This window comes from Pecten maximus, chromosome 19 (genome assembly GCF_902652985.1).
Source record: "Pecten maximus chromosome 19, xPecMax1.1, whole genome shotgun sequence".
Classification (NCBI taxonomy): domain Eukaryota; kingdom Metazoa; phylum Mollusca; class Bivalvia; order Pectinida; family Pectinidae; genus Pecten; species Pecten maximus.
The window spans coordinates 8,913,422-8,928,119 of record NC_047033.1 but is presented as its reverse complement, the minus strand read 5'-3'; the positions used below and the strand labels follow the sequence as shown (position 1 = coordinate 8,928,119).

Sequence of the window (14,698 nt, the reverse complement as noted above, 5' to 3'; positions counted from 1 at the left end):
TAGAGACATTGCTGGCCTGGTTCAGTGAAGGCAGCCCCGATCTGGTTCATTAAAGGATGGTCGGTCATATTCAGTAAATGGAGACTTTGGTTTGTTTTTGTTTAACGTCCTATTAACAGCCAGGGTCATTTAAGGAAGTGCCAGGTTTTGGAGGTGCCCGACGTCGGTTTCGAACTCGCAACCCAGTGGTGGAAGGCTAGTGATAAAGTGTCGGTACACCTTTACCACTCGGCCACCGCGGCCCCTCAGTAAATGGAGACAAGATGTCCTGTAGTTTTCTCTGATATCTATAACGTTTAAATTGCTGCGTGGCCCTACTGCCGCCCTACATGGCCTAATAAAGCTACAGTGCGATTTTCTGTGATTTCATACCGTGCGCCTGTATGATTTTATGATTCTACATAGACATTTAAAAAAAGCTATCTTAAGAAGATATTCTACATGCACATGTATATGTTAATCTAATAGATATATTCTCTGTTACATTATTATTTGGCCGCGTCTTTGACGTAACCAAACCCTGAAGATAGCTGTTTGTTTGTAAACCTGTAGGTGTAAGATTCGCGTGTTCTGTAGCGTGGCTTTCCGTGCCAGTGATCAAGACAGTCTGTCGAGCGTTTGCATGTCAAAATAGATATCTGTTACGATGTTAACAAAACAGCACAAATCGAACGCAGTAAAAATAAATGCTTAGATTTTATGTCGAGCTCGCACGCTTCAGACACCATAGGAAAGTATATATAACAACTGGTCATGTGTTAAAGAAAATACGACCTGGTTGTTTAAAAACGGCTAGAATGTTGAACAAGCATAAAACGTATTGATATTGTATAGCAGAGTCAAGGTACTGTCTAGTTACCCCAGTACCATTCCATTATGTAATCAGCAGAATCTTTAATGGAGACTTACCTAATACATGTAGTAGGCTTCTATTATATAAGGCTGGCCACGTACCCCAAAGTTTTTTTTAATTTTGTTTCCTGTTTGTTTGTTTTTTTGTGCTTTTTTGATGTTTTTTGTTTTTGTTTTTTGTTTTTGTTTTTGTTTTGCTTTTTTGCTTTTGCTTTTGTTGTTGTTTTTTGTTTAGAATTCTTATTCTAAACTGTCAAGTTTATTTCTCCTTAATTTGAAACTTGAAGCAGACTATCCTAGAGACCAAAACCATAAACAGCATTTTTTTTTCTATATTTTAAATATTTTAGAGACCGGGGCCAATCTAGGATTTTATTTTAGTCATGGAATTCATGCAGATTTAATTATCTTAGAAAATTATTCTGTCGTTTCTAACTGTTTATCGTAAGATTTCTCATAAAACCAGACAATGAGCAGTGTAGAAACATATTCTGAAATGCTCGCTGTACGATAATGTTAAGCCAGATTGTACAGTCGTAAATTGGGTACGGTCGGATTGTATTGTCGTAAATTTGGTACGGTCAGATTGTATTGTCGTAAATTTGGTACGGTCAGATTGTACTGTCGTAAATTTGGTAAGGTCGGATTGTATTGTCGTAAATTGGGTACGGTCGGATTGTATTGTCGTAAATTTGGTACGGTCAGATTGTATTGTCGTAAATTTGGTACGGTCAGATTGTACTGTCGTAAATTTGGTAAGGTCGGATTGTATTGTCGTAAATTGGGTACGGTCGGATTGTATTGTCGTAAATTTGGTACGGTCAGATTGTACTGTCGTAAATTTGGTAAGGTCGGATTGTATTGTCGTAAATTGGGTACGGTCGGATTGTATTGTCGTAAATTTGGTACGGTCGGATTGTACTGTCGTAAATTTGGTACGGTCAGATTGTACTGTCGTAAATTTGGTACGGTCGGATTGTAATGTCGTAAATTTGGTACGGTCGGATTGTATTGTCGTAAATTGGGTACGGTCGGATTGTATTGTCGTAAATTTGGTACGGTCGGATTGTACTGTCGTAAATTTGGTGCGGTCGGATGGTACTGTCGTAAATTTGGTACGGTCGGATTGTAATGTCGTAAATTGGGTACGGTCGGATTGTAATGTGGTAAATTGGGTACGGTCGGATTGTACTGTCGTAAATTGGGTGCGGTCGGATTGAATTGTTGTAAATTGGGTACGGTCGGATTGTACTGTCGTAAATTGGGTATGGTCGGATTGTATTGTTGTAAATTGGGTACGGTCGGATTGTAATGTCGTAAATTGGGTACGGTCGGATTGTACTGTCGTAAATTGGGTACGGTCGGATTGTAATGTCGTAAATTGGGTACGGTCGGATTGTAATGTCGTAAATTGGGTACGGTCAGATTGTACTGTCGTAAATTGGGTACGGTCGGATTGTACTGTCGTAAATTGGGTACGGTCGGATTGTATTGTCGTAAATTCGGTACGGTCTGATTGTATTGTCGTAAATTCGGTACGGTCGGATTGTATTGTTGTAAATTGGGTATGGTCGGATTGTACTGTCGTAAATTTGGTGCGGTCGGATTGTACTGTCGTAAATTTGGTACGGTCGGATTGTAATGTCGTAAATTGGGTACGGTCGGATTGAAAATTATCCAGCTCTTGAGGGAAATGTATTTAGAGGTTTTCAATGTTATAGTTAATTCGTGTCACCACCACCACCACCATCAGATATATACATGTACTTAAGCTAACGTTGTTATTTTTTTTTAATATTCAGCAAGGTTGTTTCCAAAATATCCTGCAATATTTATATTGAAAGAAATTCAATATTAACTAGGGTTAGTTTATGGTCGTTTGAGACATACATAATTCAATATCTGCGCTATCGCACGTGACATATACATAATACGCTGACACGATAAAGTGCATTCTGAAATCACGCGGAACCACAAAATGGCCACAAATTAGTGTTAAGGGAATTCCCCTGTGTGTCATAAAAATCGAATGTTCCTTAAAATCTGGGTAAATTCAGACTCCAGGCACGCTGATTCATCGTTTAGCCTTAAGCGTCGATCAATGGATACGGAGTTACCATCTAAATACGTGTACACAAGAGTTCGCAACAAACCCCGATTACACGTGTTGTCTTAACAAATTTGATGGAAATGGTTTTTCGAGAAATGTCATATCGATTTCGAATCTGCTGTTTGACTGGTACATATAAAGTGGTTACATTTACATGTAACTAGCTAGCTTAGTAAAATATAAACTCGGCTTTTTCCGTTAAGTCTCGGAATTAGTTTTGATGTCGAATATTGACGGAATTTGACGACGTATATTGATATGGTCAACTTCTATTGTGATGGGGAAATCCATTTGTCATTTTATGAGTTTCCGTTGAATATCGTATACATATTTATGTATTTCGCGATATTTGCATTATCTTTATCGATATTTGTATTCTTCGTTGATCATGTGATTTTATTACATAATGCGTTTGATTTTCCTTAACTATACAAATAAGCTATGTTTTTAACTATTGCACGGCTAAAATGACTTGCACGATCACGTGCGAACTATTGAACACCTGTGACGCGTTGGAATTTGGTCACGTGCGAACTATTGAACACCTTTGACGTTTCGGAATTTTATCCTTCCCTTTCAAGCGTCTAAGTCACTCAGATGTCAACACTGCCGACGCCAGTCAAGGTGAATTCATGGTCTACGGGAAAGTCAAGATGTTAATGATTCTAACTGTGTTTTGGTGAATTTGTAATAAAACAAGTATATCGTGGATGACAACTTCGGCCTCGTACAATAGAACATCGATTGATTACCAGTACCTCGTGTCAAATATTCTGGACTATTGCACATACACCCATGATATATTTGTATAATATATTCGCTGCACCATATTCCAATATTATGACATACCAATATGTCTTGATACGCTGATCCTACGTCTGTTTTTGCATCGAAGTCCCCATGTAACGATACTGTACCACAGACATTTGCTGTTCAATAATAATTAATAATACTAAAACGATAATGACCGAAAAAAACCTAGTAACATGTACATGGCCAAGGTTTTATAAAGGAAAGACAGAGAGAATATTTAACAGTGTCTTCAGTAATACCAAATATATTACACGAATGGGCTAATATTTTGCCAAAATATCAGCCAAATATTAGCAGCACGAGTGAAGTATATTTGTGATAATACAGAAGATACGGTTAGATATTCTGTTTAATACATTTTTATAACAAAATATACCTGGTAAGCTTTTAATTTTCCCCATTGTCGTTTGTTAGTAGTCTTTTGATTGGTCATATCAGAAAAAAAGTGACAATTTTCACTGGGGAACATATCAGAAAACGTGAAAATAACACTTTCATAGAATAAACAATGTTCGATGTTTCACTAGTAAAATGTAATAAAAGGCTAGTGGCAGTCGTTTGACAGACAGAAAATTAAAACAAATCCATGAACAGTTGATAAACGTTCAATTGAACGTTTTTAAGCTTTAATGGAATAGTTCCGTCACCCAATATTCGATAGGTAATAATAGTAATGATTTGACCTCACTAGATGTTGAAACAATACGCAAGGGCATTCGTAACTACTCGGCCTATTCCGTACCTTCCATCTAGGTGTTCCGAGTGGACGCAAGGGGTAATTCAAAAATGCATTCATTCCATTTTTCATGTCGTAATATCTGTTTAAATAATTTCCGCCTAATTCGTGCTTTAGTTATATTATATATACATGTACTTCCTCGTAGAGTTCAGAGGAGCGAAATTTTCAGCCTGGATATATTCTTTACTTTCATTATTTCGATTCAATATCAACCTACAAAGGCATGGCCTGTCTCTATTCAATTATAGGTTCATTTCAATTAGAGATAGGCTCAATTCAATTGCACCTATCTTTAGATAATTAAAGATAGGTATAAATAATTGGACCTATCTTCAATGGAATTGGACCTATCGTCAATTGAATTGAACGTATCTTCAATTAAATTGAACTTATCTTCAATTGAATTGAATATATCTTCAAATAATTGAAGATTTATTAAATTAATTGAATATAAGTTAATTTGGCGTTCCATAAAGGTCCTGTTGGTATACACTATCGCGCCATAGTCCAACCTGATGGAAAGGAAATTTTAGACGAAAACCAACAGACGGGCCGGGTCAGGCTGGGCCGGGTCAGGCTGGGCCGGGCCGGAAGGTGACGGGGAAAGGGACTTGGATCTTTATGACACAATTTTGACCCAGCACCCCCAGTCCCACCCTCGGTCTGCATCTGTCATTAATGCGATATCATGCTAACGAGACGAAAGGGTGTGTTCCCAGAACGCCTGCATATTTAGAACAATAGACAGAAACATCAAAGGGAGGGTAATTATAGTATGTTTCATACATGCTCTGTATTTACCTGAGATCTTTTACCTGTATTTTACATGTAGAAGTCATTTGACAGCTAAAGAAAAATCCAAGACGTACACTAGCATATAAATTTTAACAATTCTATAGCATAGTATCATTACTACATTATCTTAATCTTAGAATCTTAATTATAGATAGAGCACTAGACATGTACATGTATGCTAATTTATAGTTACACATTCTGGAATATCACTATTATAATAATAGAATATTACATGTTGATATACTATTACACCAGAGACGTTTTTGGCTGACTCGTCACCTCACGTTTTCGTTTTCGCGTTCTCCTCGACAAAGATTTTATCAATACCGAATGATAAATACGGTTTTGTTATTATGTCGGTATTCTATGTTGTTATGTAACTTAACGTCACGATTTTTAAAAGGTTACTCCTAAAACAACTTGCCATCTGTTTGGTTAACTTGTTATTTAGAACATCGCTATGTTACACTTTCTATCAAGGAGTTTCTGAGTTGTATGTTTTTTTTCTACATCTGTGCAAATTAATGTCTGTGCTCGCAGCGTAAATAGTTACCGATTGATCAAAATTAGCCCCAACTCGGACTATTGACGTGTATGTCGTCTCTAGGTGTCATTCGTACATGTCCTGTGGAGATATTTTGCTGTCGTGCAGGAATTGATTTTTTGGTTCCGCGCTGTTTATAGTAAACATAGGTACCACTATGTTATATTTGTGCAGTACATTGTGTATATGTTTTACGGCATGAAGAAACATTTATAGCCATGCTGTGTTTATACACTGACGACATATTTCTCGAATGTGGAAGGATTCTGGTATTCCTGTATAGAAAATCCTAGAATGCAATGATGGATTTCATTTGTTGAAGGTACAGAACTTGAAATAGTCGAATACATTATCTAAAGTATAACGATTTGTCAGCAAACCCGGTTCGAACTTAACCCAATCATAGTTTAAATTTGAAATTGTAATGAACAAGTTTCATCTTGCCCTTTCGTGTTTTATTCACATTCGAAGAAAAAAAATATAAAAATAAATCATCTTAGCTATGCAATGCCATGCCATGCCATGCCATGCTATGCTTTGCTATGCTATGCTATGCTATGCCGTGCTATGCTATGCCGTGATATGCTATGCTATGCTATGCCGTGATATGCTATGCCATGCCATGCCATGCCATGCCATGCCATGCCATGCCATGCCATGCTATGCTATGCTATGCTATGCCATGCCATGCCATGCCATGCCATGCTATGTTATGATATGACCGTCCTCATGTGACATACGTTGTTGTATCCTTATCTACCGCCCTTATGTGACCCTGGTTATTGCGATGATGTTTTACACTATAAAACCAAAACAACACGTTGCTAGCAATTAGTGATTTCAGCAATTGTGTCGACCATTATCCGATCGATGATGTCATCTGACCCAAATATACGAGTGGAATTGATATAAAGATCATTTTCTTTGGTTTCATGTACGGTCTTTTCTCCCAAACGCTGAATCCACTGTCTTTATACAAAATTTATACTTTTTGAAAAATGTTTTTTTTTAACATTTTACTCATAAACTGAGCATTGTAAGATTTTCAAGATTTGACGATGTTTTTGCAACACAAGGCCAAAAAACGTACAACAGCATAATACAATATATAATGTTGTACAGGACAGTGAAAAACATTTCCTATACATTTAATCATACCGTATACACTACACAAAAGTTGGTTAAATACAATATAATTTCAACCGGTTGACGGTAGGAATTAGGAAATAATTATTTTCTCTTTGGTATGAAATACGCCAATAGGTGGCGCTTCCGGTATTTGTACGTGCAAATGGGCTTGGATGTAATTTATACGTGTCATTCAGGCGACACAGGTAGTAGTGAGCACACGTATTTTTTTATGAAGATAGGTTAGGTGAGGAATTGGTATGATGTGAGAAATATGTATTTTTGCCATTGTTTTGGACATTTATGGTGTTTTCTTAATAAACTCATTAGTCAGTGCCTATGTCGCTGTGAAATACAGTTGTTGTATGTGTGTTGTTTATCCTATATAGTTATGTAGAAGAGACGAATGATATATTTAACAATACAATAGTACTTATAAATTAAGTTTCCTCTGGCCCTGACACCATGTCTGGTGTAGGGCCAGAGCGCACTACTATATGAAAACGTGGAACTCTCCGACTCCGTTTGGTGTCGCTAAGATTTTGGTCCAAATACAATAAAATCGGGCGTGACACAACACCTACCTTACATATATGGATAAATTATATTTACTTACCCCAGAACACCCATTTAGTCCTACATGTCTCTAGGTGTTTTACGAAGCGTTTCGTTGCTAGATGTTTTTAAATACGTCAGCATAAAATTAAATTCTACGTTTCACAAAAATACATCAAATGTCAGCAACAATATAGAGATAAAACAAATTAACGCCAACAATTGAAATGAGATACCGGTAATAACAGCGACCTAGAACTTTCGCTTATAAAACCGGAAGTTACAAACCAAATATGGCGGAACACGATATAACTCATTCTAGATGTTATTAATGACTCGTTCGCTATGAATTAAGAAAAACAAAAAACAAATGCAAAAAACAAAATAAAAAACTATTAAAAAAGAGAACAAAAACAAAACGAGAAGCTCAAAATTTTGTATGCAACATTTTGGTATTTTGTGAAAATAAACATTCTATTGTTGTTTAAAGTCGGCCATAATCACTCCTTCTCGGAGAGGTAGCGTCTTTATAACAATACATTCCTGTGATTTCAGTTTGGGCGGCGTCATTGATTGTGGTGATCAACACAGATCTAACCTATGCAAAGACCTTGACCTTCGGTGATGATGTAGTGGATCACGTTCTGGTTAGACGAGACGTCAGTATCGGAGAGAACACAACTAAAGCAGACATAACCGGATATGACGTCAAAAATGACACACTGAGTCAGTTAATGGAAAAATACAAAACGACACAACGTTATAAGGATGATCCGGAGTTTAGTAAGTAACGGTACATTTGTATATACGAGGGATGATTGATATGTTGTGAGCCTCGTATTGAAGGAGGTACTTAAGGATGTTCTTTTTAAGTCCTACTATTCTCTGACTACTGTATATAGGGCCGTGTACCCAAGGGCCGGTCTCATTTGGTTAGTTTATATTGACGAGGTAAACAAAATAAGCGGGTTTTTTTGTTTGTTTTTTTTTTGTTTTTTTTTTTTGCAAAATGGACAAAATCGGTGAAAGAGCAGTGATCCCAAAAAGATGTCCCTTCATATGCTACAGTGAAAAGGTTGGAGGCAGAATTTAAACGCGGCCAACAGAGCCTTGAGGATGACTCCCGTCCTGGAAAGCCTGTCAATGTTGCAACCCCAGAAATGGTCAATAACGTTCATGATATTATTATGACTGACAAACGAGTCACAGAAAGATACAGGGCCAGTAGAGTAGGCATTTTACAGGAAAGAGTACATCCCATTCCGACGAAAGATGTTGCAATGAGAAAGATTTCGGCCCGATGGGTACCCATCATGGCGCTCTCCGCCGCTAAAGATGGCAGTGTGAAGATTATGACCTCGGTTGTCTTGGATGCAGATGGTTCTGTGCTGATTATTCCAAAAAGGGACAAACAATCAATGGTACATACTATGCTTCACTTCTAAAGCAGTTACGGGGAAATATTAAACCTAAGCCCCGTGGAAAGCTAACTAAAGGTGTATTATTCCATCAGGACAATGCTACTGTTCACAAGTCTGCCATTGCCATGGCTGCCATTCACGATTGTGGCTTTAAATTGATAGAGCATCCGCCTTATTCACCTGATCTCGCTCCGTCAGATTTTCATCTTTTCCAAACCTGAAGATAGCTATTTCAAGCACCCACTTTCAGTCCGATGATGACGTCATACATGGAGTGGATGACTTTCTGAACAGCCAAGAAAATGAGTTCTATAAAAGTGGCATTGAGGCCCTAGAACACCGTTGGCAAAAGTGTATAGATACTGAAGGGGAATATAATGATCAATAATACAATGTCCGGCAAAATTCAAATCCTTCAATATGGGGCTCACAACATATCAATCAGCCCTCGTATATCAAACACTGTCAAATTGATAAAATTGTCGAATCACTTTTGTTGTCTTGTATCCCCTTTTCATAATTCTGTTACTTGGGGAAAAGATATTCCATGAGTGTTATGGTATCATCGTTAAATAGGCATTTTAAGTACTAGATTGTTGCACAACTGTAGTGTTCTCAAATATGATCTGTATCGAGTAAATCTTATTAATGATCCGTTTTGCACTCGTCGTCATCCTTGCGATAATGCCCTTCACTTTTTCTTTGCAAATTGCATGAATTGGAATGATTAACTATGTTTCAAAATTTAAATTCTAAGGTTTAGTTTTTATATTCAGTACTTCTCTTTTTTGAAAATTCAGATCTTTCTGTGAACCTAAAATCTCTTGTGTTCCGACATGTGCAAAACTACATAAAATCCAGCAATATATTTTGATATGTATTCTTGTATTCTTTCCTGCAAACCTGTGTCTATGTTAAGTATACTTATTTCTAATTTATGTATATGCCAATCGCACTGATGTCATGTAATGTATTTGTATGATGGGAGAGGGTGTCCATAAGTTAATTCTAATCCTTTTTCTCATTCTAATTGGCAAAACAATATGTTTAAAGTCAAAGTCATCTTCCTTACACTAAAGGCTCCTAAACCTATCAGTACAATATATAAATAGTGCCCTTGTCTGAGGGGAATATGGAGGATTGTTTCCCCGAGGGAACATTATCTTCCCGAGCCGATAGGCGAGGAAAGATAATGTTCTCGAGGGGAAACAATCCTCCATATTCCCCTCAGACAAGGGCACTATTTATTTTATTATACCGAATAGAAAAATTTTCTAGTGAAAAAATCTGTTTTATCTGGTACAGTTCTCTTTATCTATGTAAAACTACACTTTTGCGTTTGTAAGAATTGTCTCCCTTCTCAATGTTCGGGATTTTCCGTAAGAAACAATCGTGCGTTTTCGGGCGGAGCGGGACACATTGCAATATCCCACGGCAATGTTGACCGCTGTTTCTGACACTGCATATTGTTTCAGGTCATGTGATTAGGAATTGACCAATAATAAGACGAGAATCTTACATAAGGTATAATAATGATTAATACTCACGCGTATGAAAGCAGGGCGGAGCGAGGTTTAGATGAAGCTAGTTTCAAACAAGGGAGATAACTCCCCGATTTTCACTCTAGTATTATATAACTGGTCATTTCCATTTTTCCTACATGTGTGTGTTTCATTGTCACTTCCTATTGGATTTAAATACATTTTGTATACTGTGACCCTTTCAGTATTTTCTCTAAAGTTTTCATTCATATTTCATACAAGAAATATAGACCAGTTGTTGTAGGTTAAAATGTTGCACTTCCAGAAAATGTGGTTTTAAATTTGAATGCATTTTCCCCGGACTTTTCCTCACGATTTATATTTTAAGGCGTTCGAAAGGTTATGGCTTTTACTCCCTGATCATGAAACACCCAACTATGTCTTTAAATCGATATATACTGGTCTTCCTATGAGCTTAACTTAGCAAACACTATGATATTTTGTTCTTTTATGATCTGGACAAAAGGAAACACACCTGAGCATTTTGAAAATAGTATTGATATGGATTATAGCTAAAATGGGTGACGAATTTAACATCGTTATAGGCTGCTGATAGGGTATTTTGATACTTCTAACGTACAGACAGGACATACTAATTGTACACTGTATCTGCTGACCCCTCCCCGTGATTCATAAAAGGCGACTGATTTGGAGACTTTGTATATTCTCTTCTTTCTAAACACCTTTCTCCCTCCTTATGTAACCCTTGACACTGTCTCACTCTTGACCTTTAGTTGAGCGTTTGCCCCAACGATGAAAGATTCATGTTTGAGTACTGTCCCCTGACATATCAGCCTTTAAATAGTAGTTTCTATTCTATGCCTAACATTCGCCGAGAATGGAGCCACTAGTTTACCCGTTGTCAGTACAATCTAAACAACATCCCCGCCCGCCAAATATACCTAGTTACACTCCCCCACTCTGGAGAGTTATTTCGCCCCTGCAAAGACGGTTATGGATTCTACCTCTTGGACGAGACGAACTGGAAGACTATGGAATTGCTAGATCCTTCTCTCCGATGATCTGAGATTTGAAGTCCTAGCATGAATCAGTCAGTCTCACTAATAATACCCTGTCTCGCAAACTCTTGAAGTTTTCGTGTATTTGTTGCTGTCGATATTACGCTAATCTTCTGTTAGTTACCGAAGATTAAAACTTTATCTTAGATGTTTTAAATATTTATGTTTTAGAGCCTACAATGTGTGTAAATATCAACAAAACAGACAATGACACCATAGATGGACATTTCCTTTGTCCAATGGCAAATGATACACAAGAACAGACAGAATGCTGTGGTGAGACGGAAAAACAATTATGTTGCAAACCGGAAGTACATGGAGGCCGGAAACCACCTGCTTATGACGAAACAACGTACGTATCGTACACTTTAATCACTGTAGCAACATTTCACAGTGAAAATCTGATGACAAAATAATGAGATGTCCCTCAGGTTATCTTGGATATTAAGATTATAATGAACCTGTCATAAACATTATTTAAGCGGATATATTGGAAGAGGGCTGGGATGACCCAGTACATCAGTGATAAGTCAGGCAATCACGGCAGGTATACAAACCCTCCATATGTATTGGGTAAGCCTTGTATTGGTGTGTGAGAAATTATTGATATGCTTATGTTTTACAAACATCGTTATTGGATATGACTCAAAATTAAATATTATCATATATGACCTCACTACACATAAAAATAGCAATCGTTATAGTGCCACATTTCCTTACTTTATGAAATGCTTTGGTGTTCCCTTATGTAGCCCTTCCATATAGAAGTGGTATTTACCAGTGTTACAAGAGTTGTGTATGGATTGACGAATTCTGAATGTGGGTATATTCATAAGTCTACCATGTTTGCTATGCAACGCCAGTTTTGATTGGTTTAAAACCATGTATTATTTTCCAATAACCCACGCTCGTGCCAATAATACACGGCCGGGAGTCACGGCTGTAACAATTTTATATATCTAATATTCACCCGTTTTATAAAAGGTTACTATAGCCGAGTGGGCATTATAATGGGTTAGTCTTTCAATAAATTTTTATCACGCGCGAGTTCGAATCCTACAGAGGCCCCCTTTTTTTCTTTTTTTTTTTATCCTTTTTTTTTTTTTTTCAAAATCAATGCCATATGATAGATGCTCTTGATCATAGTACTGTATTGCCTGTATATTTCATCAACAGATGATGCAATTCTCAAGAAATAAATTACAAGGTTTTCTCGGGGTTTCCTTCCTGTTTTTCTATTAGAAAGAGGTCGATCTCAGAACTAAACAGTACATGGTAGAATAGAAATAATCAACTTTGACTCGTGTATTGTTGCAGGATATACAACTCGGACTCGGATATTTTGCAATTTTAATTAATAACGAAGGCCTGCGGCCTTCGTTATTAATTCAATTGCAAAATATCCTCGTCCTCGTTGTATATCCTGCAATAATACACGAATCATCGTTAATTATTTCTTAAATGACATATCCATCCGAGATACGAAAACAGTTCAGTAAATGGCTTGACTGGGGTCTTGATCGAAGATTTGCATTAAGCATTTTGGAGTGTCATAACTGATTAATCCATTTTTAGTACAATGTTACCGGGGAGGGTGTCCTGCTTGCCGTCCGCAGTATACTTCAATGAGGCAGCGCTATAAAGTCTGCTTTTTCTGCACGTCATAAATAAACTCACACGAACATATTGCAATCCCCAGAAAACACATGACACATACTACTGTTTAACACAGGGAGGTCGCCCTTAAAAAAATGTCGTCAATCTAAAAAAAAAAAAAAAAAAGAAAGAAAGAAAAACTAAACAAAACAACAAACAAACACACACGAAAAAATTAAAAAAAAAACCCAAACAAACAAACAATGGATTCTGGAACCTTTAGTAATTAAGAATAATTATGTACATGTATATTGTGTAAGAGGAAACAATTAACCATGATCTTTCTGTTTCAGGATGCTTTTCATGTTAATTCCACTGTTCCTGATCCCAATAGGCCTTTGTCTGATTCTCTATTGTTGCTGCTGCCAACGTAGACCGGAAATTCATACCGGGAAATTAGTGTGGATACGAAAATCCAATAAAAAGGAAAGTGAGTACGGAAACTATTTAATACAAAAAAAGCTATTATGGTATGTAGACAGGTCTGTATTTATCGCTAAGTCACATTGACTATCAAAAAACTGTTTTCTTTATCACAAAATGCCTTGTCCAATCTATTTGACACTTAATGACCATAGACGTAAACAGATCTACTCAAGTATTAAACGGGATAATATATATGTAACATTGTTACACTAATTATGTTTCTAGGGATCGAACCCGGGACCCCTTACTTGTTTATCCGAGGCTGTGATAATTGTACTTAACTAAGAAATTCTCACTTGTCGAGTCGGGTGTTGATAGGACGTTAAATAATGCAAAAACAAAACCGGCAGGAAGAAGCTAGTACCTACCAGTAGCAGGGCGATAGATATAAAGCAAAACTTGCGGATTCTTTTTTGAACTTCAGGCATTATATTCATAATAATTCAAACTTTAATCTTGAAATAATTCGATTGGCCATCGTATGAGACATCAGGTTCCTTGAAATAAAAGCACTTCATGAATATCGTCTAAAATGTATGCAAAGATAACAGTCAAATTTTGATTAACCGATAAAAAAACGTTGTACATGATCCATGTATGACATATGCAAATAGGATACATTGACAAGACATCACTCGAATTAATAATTCCAAATTAATCAACGTTATACTGGTGAATTATTGGCCAACCACAGCGACAGATAGCATCTGAAGACCGAAGACATAGGTATAAGATATAGGCGTATGTTTTTTCAAACTATGTGACGTGCAATGCTTAAAATGTGTAAGCTGTGTGGTTGTTATTCCCTAAGCTATATAATTTGTAAAATACCACTCATTCAAGTACAGTAACTTTATGTGAGTTACTTGAGGATTATCTGTGATTTTCTTCTGTCTCAGACCTTTCGCGGACTATCTGTCATATCTGTGATTCTCTTCTGTCTCAGACCTTTCGCGGACTATCTGTCATATCTGTGATTCTCTTCTGTCTCAGACCTTTCGCGGACTATCTGTCATATCTGTGATTCTCTTCTGTCTCAGACCTTTCGCGGACTATCTGTCATATCTGTGATTCTCTTCTGTCTCAGACCTTTCGCGGA

The 14,698-nt window shown here is 37.0% G+C and overlaps 1 protein-coding gene across 1 annotated transcript in view; it reads left to right on the top strand.

The window, feature by feature from the left end:
• Nucleotides 1-14,698, top strand: part of LOC117317998 — a 37,373-nt gene that overhangs the window by 15,820 nt on the left and 6,855 nt on the right. Inside the window, exons 2-4 of the mRNA XM_033872967.1 lie at nucleotides 8,092-8,319; nucleotides 11,689-11,869; nucleotides 13,467-13,603. Coding sequence (XP_033728858.1) covers nucleotides 8,092-8,319; nucleotides 11,689-11,869; nucleotides 13,467-13,603 — 546 coding nt within the window. The remainder of the gene's footprint in view (nucleotides 1-8,091; nucleotides 8,320-11,688; nucleotides 11,870-13,466; nucleotides 13,604-14,698) is intronic.